Source organism: Chenopodium quinoa, unplaced genomic scaffold, assembly GCF_001683475.1.
Source record: "Chenopodium quinoa cultivar QQ74 unplaced genomic scaffold, ASM168347v1, whole genome shotgun sequence".
In the NCBI taxonomy this organism is placed as follows: Eukaryota; Viridiplantae; Streptophyta; class Magnoliopsida; order Caryophyllales; family Amaranthaceae; genus Chenopodium; species Chenopodium quinoa.
Window position 1 is genome coordinate 1,816,702 of NW_018744835.1, and position 7,320 is coordinate 1,824,021.

Consider the following 7,320-nt stretch of genomic DNA (forward strand, 5'->3'; position numbering starts at 1 on the left):
TTGTCACAAATGGCAAGAAAATATGGTATTCACAGAAGCACATCATTGAGGGTCTGGTAGTTTTTTAAACAAAGTATAGCACAAGGGAATATGATTGATGTCAGAAGCAAAAAATTGGGGAAAACTGGTCCCAAACCTAGACTGATTTTTTATGAGTACTTGCAGTCAGTGCCTTTATACAAAAGGACAACAGAGACGAGTTATGCAACTGCTCTAAAAGTGTCGCATGGATTTCTCCATAACTTGAAGAAAAAGGGAAGATTAAGAACACATACAAGCACCAACCATCCAACACTCACATCAAATCACAAAGTGGCTAGACTGAAGTGGGCATTAGGCCATATTCTTGCAGTCAGTGCCTTTATACAAAAGGACAACAAAAAGGAGTTATGCAGCTGCTCTGAAAGTATCACATGGATTTCTCTATAACTTGAAGAAAAAGGGCAGATTAAGAGCACATACAATCACCAACCATCCAACACTCACATCAAATCACAAAGTAGCTAGACTGAAGTGGGCATTAGGCCATATTAACCCTATTCCAGCAATTGGGGATCCAACTTTCATGGACATGCAACAGGTTATACACATAGATGAAAAATGGTTCTACATGAACCCTGAAACAAGGAGGTTCTACCTCTTACCAAAGGAAGAAAACCCCTACATATGTCAGCAGTCCAAGAGATACAAGATTAAAGCTATATTCATGGGGATGATTGGTAAGCCTCTTTATGACTTAAATGGAAATATGCTGCATGATGGTAAGTATGGAATTTTTCCATTACTTACCAGCAAAGGGCTAAGAATAAAAGCAAGAACAGAGATGCAGGGGTCATGGAGACAAAGGTTGTGCAAAGTGTGACCAAAGAAGAAATCAGGAAAATGCTGATGAACAACATCATTCCAGTAATACACAGGCAATGGCTTCCTAGTCTGTCTAAAGACATATTCATTCTATGGAATAATGCAAAGCCACATCAAATTTCAAGGGATGATGAATTCATTGCAGCATGTACAGCTAATGGTTTCAACATTTAAATGGTGTTCCAACCAGCTCAATCTCCAGATCTGAATGTTCTAGACCTTGGTCTGTTCAAGGTCATTCAGTCCTTGCAATACTAGTCCTTTCCCACAAAAATTGATGAACTAATAGAGAAAATGTATGAGGCTTATGAATGGTTTGATCCAATACTGAACAAGTACACATGGATCACTTTGTAAGGAGTAATGAAAAAGATTTTAGAGAAAGAAGGGGGCAACAACTTCAATCCACCTCATATGGGCAAAAAAAGGTTGGACAGCCTAGGTCTTCTTCCTGAGTTTTTGGAAGTTGAAAGGGGACTCATTCAACAAGCTGTTGAGCACCTCAACACTCTTTTTATTCCAACAAATCAAGACAATGCAGGCTACATGAAGTCAGAGGTTGATGCAGACTAGGTACAACAGATGGCCATCATTCAATGACTACATGACTTTCACACATAACCAAAGTAGGACTCACAACTGGTTTTTGTCTTAAGTAAGCAACTGTTTTTTGTTCATGCTTATAATGCTTTAGTTAGGTGTATTTTGGTAGATAAAATTCCTTATTTTTAGGCAGTCATGTGATGAATGTTTAGGTTAAGGGACTGTTTACATGTAACTTTTTAAATTGTAATCAATGAATATGAGGATGCATCTTCAAAATGAATACCATCAGGGAGGTTAATTTTGTTTCAGTGAGATGTTGTAGGTTGTTACCTCAACAACAAGTTTAAAAAGGCACTTGTTGGAGCAAAACTAACCTACACATCCAACTTAAAGTGAGTCTCTTCATCATTTGGAATTTGTACACACACATAACACTTTATGGGGGACTCATACACAAAGGCAAAGGCACCGACTTGCAAGCACTACTAGGCAACATTCAAATGGGACTGTACACAAACAACCATTGATAAGTCGTGTTTTGTGTATATTATTTGGTTGGTTTTTAGTTAGTTTTGTTAGTTTAGTTGAGTATTTGAGTCCGTTTTGGCGTATTTTGCTTTAGTTTGGATAATCCGATGCTTTTATGGGTAGTTTTGTTGTTTTTGATGATTTTCAGGAATAATGGAGCTAATTTGGATGAATTATAGATCCATGAAGTAAGCCCATGGAGTTTGGAGATTGAAGAAAAGTCAAGAAAATGGCATTTTAGAGGTAGGCACGGCCGTGCCTCCCTATTAGGCACGTCCGTGCCTCTGTGCCAGAAGCTGCGCCAAAGGAAGACCCTAGGCACGTCCGTGCCTAGCAGAAGAGGCACGTCCGTGCCTAGGTAAAGAAGCATGCACGTCCGTGCCCAGCATCAGGCAAGTCCATGCCTGGAAGACAGAAACTGCAGCAATTTTGCTACGTGTAGAGGCACGTCCGTGCCTATGAAGAGGCACGTCCGTGCCTCCTGGGATTCTTGTGCGCCAAGGCTTAGCCGTTTTTCTTATCTTTTTAGGCTCATATAAATAATTTTTAGCCTTGTTTTTCTTGGAGATATTTTTTTTAAGCCTTATATTATTTTTATTCTCTCATGAAGAACTAGTTGTCCATCTACTTTTCTAAGTTTTGTAATTCAAGATTCAAGGTTTCTACCTTCAATTTTATTCAAGATTTGGTATTTATTTCTCATCCTTTATTATTTAATTATGTTTTCATTATTTATTGTTGTTTTCGTTTCTTTAATCATGTGTGAGTAGATTCTTTAATTCAAGATCTAGTGTAGCCCTATTATTATTGATGCATGAATTAAATCTTTAAATTCTTTAATAACTTTAACAATTGAATTGCTAAATTGATTGTGATTATGCCAATGCTAGGTTAGACGTAACTATAGTATTGCGATTATTCCATTGTTTTTATCACAGCGAGAGTTGGGTATAAACGGATTTGAGTAAATCAATTTAAGGTTTGATTCTCAACACGAGAGTAGTTGGGTTTGATAATTGGGAAGTGAGAGTAATGTGTTTAATGTCTTTAATATACATGATACCATGAGAATAGGATTGATTGTATGTTAGGGAAGCCATTGATACTCGAGAGAGATCCTTGGTAATTATTAGGGTTTACTTTTCCCCGTTCACTTGAAATCGTATGTTAAGGGTAGAATTACAATTGCGTCAATAATAGTTGCGGTGAAGCTAGATTTTGGATGTTTTTAATTGCTTGATTTAATCATCTTAATTAGTTTATTTTCGAATTTTTCCTATATTTTAGGCCCTTAGTTATCGATTATAATTGATTCTTGCTTAGTAGAAATTTGAGTCTAATTAATTGTTCCTGAACCTTAGTCTCTTGGGATCCAACCCTTACTTGCCAGTCTACATTAGTATTGGTCTGTTAGGTTATTTTTGATAGGTACGCGACACGCCTACCAAATTTTGGCGCCGTTGCCGGGGACTAACGGTTTCATTAGATTAATTGTGATTCGTTTTTGCTAGGCTTATTTCGTTGCTTCGGCTATTTTTTTTCTTGTGTTTTTGATACTCTTTCTCTAGTTTTCTTGTTGCATGCCCACACGAAGCTCAGGTTCAGAAGATCTAGCACCTTTTGATTCTGAAATCGAAGCAACCGCAAGAAGACGGGCAGGTAGAAGAAGAAGGAGAAATCAAACCAATAGAAACATGGTAGACCAACCAACGAAGTCCCTTTTGGAGTACGGTATTCCTGATACGACTAGCGGAATCCTTTCTAGCATCGTAAGACCACCTGTGACAGCTCAACACTTTGAGCTCAAGCCGCAATTCATCCAGTTCATCTCCAATGATTCATTTGCAGGCACACCACATGATTGCCCAGTAAGTCATATTGATAGTTTCTTGGAGAAATGTGATACTATGAAAATGAATGGTGTTACAGATGATGCTATCAGACTTCGCCTTTTCCCTTTTTCACTACGGGATAGGGCGAAAGAGTGGTTGAGAGATGAAGGCACTGGCTCGTTCGATACATGGGACAAGCTAGTGAAGGCCTTCTTAGTGAAGTTTTTGGGACATGAGAAGACTGCCAGGTTAAGGAACGAGCTATCCACCTTCCGACAGTCAGATGACGAGTCTCTCTATGAGGCTTGGAGAAGGTTCAAGAGGTTACAGAGACAATGCCCTCATCACGGTATCCCAGAGTGGCTGTTGATTCAAACCTTCTATAATGGCCTAACCCATGAGTTCCGAATCTACATTGATGCTGCATCAGGGGGTTCTTTCTTGACAAAGAATCCAACTGAGGCAAAGGACCTGATTGAGAAGATGGCGGCCAATGATAATTATCATCCAGGAGGTCGTCAGAATGTGAAAAAAGGAGGTAAGCTTGATGTAGATGCTTTAACTATGCTAACTAGTTCTGTTCAAGCACTAACAAGCAGGTTTGATAAGTTCCAAGCAGGAACTTCTAACACCCCACAGGAGTTGTGTCAGTTATGTCATGTGCAGGGTCATGTTGCTCCAGATTGCCCACAGATTTTGCAGAATACAGAAGAGATGTCAATCGAGCAAGCTAATGCTTTTTACTCCTCTAACCCAAAGAGACCTTATGACCCTTATTCTAACACCTATAACGAAGGATGGAAACACCATCCTAACTTTTCATACAAGAATACCCAAGCACAGCAAAATCCACCTCAACCCAACAACTACAACCAACCACCACCTGGTTTCCAACAAAGACCACCCAGCACCCAACAACCAATGCAACCACAACCTCAGAAATCTAGCCTTGAGGTGACGTTAGAGAGCTTTATAACCGCAACAAATAGTGCCATCCAACACCAAAATAGCTCTATACAACAGTTACAGGCCTAAAGTAAACTCATGGAAAACCAGATAAGCCAACTTGCTAATCAAGTTAGCCAATCTTAAAGATTCCAAGAACTTTTCCGGGCCAGACAGAACAACCTCAAAAAGGCCAAATGAATGTCGTCACCCTGAGGAGTGGAATGCATTTGGAAGATCTTCCTACCAAGGAGCCATCAAGGGAGGTCATTGAAGAAGTAGGTGCAAGTGAGAAGGAAGTTGACAACCCTAGGGTCGAGGATGAATCAAAGGAAGCACCACCAAAGCCACTTGCTCCGTATGTGCCTAAGGTTCCTTTTCCTCAAAGGTTATCCCAAGCTAAACTTGAGAAAAAGTTCAGTAAGTTTCTTGATATTCTTAAAAAGCTTCATATTAATATTCCATTTTTAGATGCCATATCTGAGATGCCTTCTTATGCAAAATTCTTAAAAGATATGCTATCTAACAAGAAAAAGTTAGAAGAGAATACTACAGTTGCTTTGAATGCAGAGTGCAGTGCTATTTTGCAGAACACTCTCCCTAAGAAATTAGGAGATCCAGGTAGCTATTCGATTCCAGTGAAGCTTGGGGATATCGAAATCAACAGAGCATTGTGCGATCTTGGTGCAAGTGTAAGCCTCATGCCACTGTCCATATGCAAGAAGCTACAAATGGATGAACTCAAACCCACACGCATATCCCTGCAACTTGCAGACAGGTCAGTGAAGTTTCCTTTGGGTGTACTTGAGGATGTACCACCTCCGAGTAGGTAAGTTTTTCATTCCCTGTGATTTTGTTGTGATGGAGATGGATGAAGATGTGAATGTTCCAATTATACTTGGTAGACCTTTCTTAGCTATTGCAGGTGCAATTATTGATATGAAGAAAGGTAAGATTACTTTTGAAGTAGGTGATGAGAAATTGGAATACTCACTTTTGAATGTTATGGGTGCCGCTTCTATGGGAGACATTGTTTGTCAGGTTGAGGTGCTCGATGAGCTAAAGAATGAGCAACTTCCCTTGAATCAGAATGATGATGCCCTCGAACAAGTTCTATTAGGGAAGGAAGATGATAATGGAGATTGGCAGTCTAAGGAGTATACCAGGTTACTTAATGAAGCAAAGGCCAATCCAAATCAGAACCCGATCAGAGAGACATTGGAAGCAATGAGTATTGGGGAGAGTTCTAAGCCTCCCGAGGTAGAGTTGAAACCCCTCCCCTTTAACTTAAAATATGCATATCTTGGTCCAAATAATTCATATCCCGTTATTGTCAATGCTGAACTCAAGGACACAGAATTGGAGCAATTGCTCAACGTTTTGAAAACATATAAAAGTGTCATTGGGTACACCATTGATGATATCAAGGGCATTAATCCTTCTTTTTGTATGCATAAGATCATTCTTGAAAACGATCATGCCTCTTTTGTAGAACCTCAACGAAGACTTAATCCTAATATGATGGAGGTAGTTAAAAAAGAGGTTCTGAAATTGCTTGCTGCAGGTATAATCTACCCTATCTCTGATAGTAAGTGGGTTAGCCCTGTACAAGTAGTACCAAAGAAGGGAGGTATGACCGTTGTTAAGAATGACAAGGGTGAGCCAGTCGCCACTAGAACTGTCACAGGATTGCGAATGTGTATAGATTATAGGAAGTTGAATAAGGCCACCTTGAAGGATCACTTCCCCACCCCTCCTGATCAGTAGTTTGCCTTTCCCTTCCCCTTGTTTATTTGCCTTGATTTATGCATACATTGAGGACAATGTATGGTTTAGCTTGGGGGAGGATTTGCTTTTCACCATGTATATATTAGTTTTATTTCAGTTTTTGGGTAGTTTATTTCTTTCTAGTGTCGAATAATATGCCATTGCATGACTATGCTTCTATGATTATAATCACATATGTGTGCTTTTTGAACAAAAAAGAGAGTTTTCGAAAACCCATTCATTGATGTGCTTGGAATTGAGCTAGGTAGTGGCTAGGATGGTCTCCCCGCTCTACTTATGTGAATAGTTTGTGTACCCGGTGAGAGTCTTGAGCCTTATTTAACTGATTTCACTCTACCTCAGTCATGTTTCTTCTTGTGTGATTAGATTGTCCTTCATATAATCGAATTCTTGGTCTTGCTTTTTGACTATTTGAGACTTTATGATGCATGTCGCGAAAAGATGATTGAAATTCCCTTGTAGAATTTAGAGCCTCCACATTCTAGGCCTTCATGTTTTTTCTTTTTGTTTTTATTTATTTTTATTTTACATTCACCCGTAGGTTGAACCAATTTGAGCCATATTAACCCCTTCTTGATACCCTACATTTAAAGCTTTAGAGCTATTTTTCTAGGTTTATTTTGAAGGTGTTTTACATTTGTTAAGCCCTATGAGTGTGAATGATGTTGAAAAAAAAGAAGCGAAAAAAAAAGAGAGTTTTCAAAAAAAAAAAAAAGAAAGAAAACAAGAGAAAGAGGGGATATTAGAAAAGGGAAGAAAGGAAAGAAAAGAAAAGTGGCCTTAAAGGCTTTTGAAAAATTGAGAGTTCTTCCATTTG

The 7,320-nt window shown here is 39.0% G+C and overlaps 2 protein-coding genes across 2 annotated transcripts; both read left to right on the top strand.

Moving 5' to 3' along the window:
• Window positions 1-3,632: 3,632 nt before the first annotated feature.
• Window positions 3,633-4,805, top strand: LOC110704391. The gene has a single exon (XM_021882170.1). It carries the CDS (start codon window positions 3,633-3,635, stop codon window positions 4,803-4,805), a length of 1,173 nt encoding a protein of 390 aa, XP_021737862.1.
• A 107-nt stretch (window positions 4,806-4,912) lies between these two features.
• On the top strand, window positions 4,913-5,548 carry LOC110704392. Its single transcript, XM_021882171.1, has one exon. The coding sequence runs from the start codon at window positions 4,913-4,915 to the stop codon at window positions 5,546-5,548; it is 636 nt and encodes a 211-aa protein (XP_021737863.1).
• Window positions 5,549-7,320: the final 1,772 nt, after the last annotated feature.

Bases quoted from the DNA above. Each gene is read 5' to 3' on its own strand.
- LOC110704391 (XM_021882170.1), top strand. From the start codon at position 3,633: ATGGTAGACCAACCAACGAAGTCCCTTTTGGAGTACGGTATTCCTGAT.
- LOC110704392 (XM_021882171.1), top strand. From the start codon at position 4,913: ATGAATGTCGTCACCCTGAGGAGTGGAATGCATTTGGAAGATCTTCCT.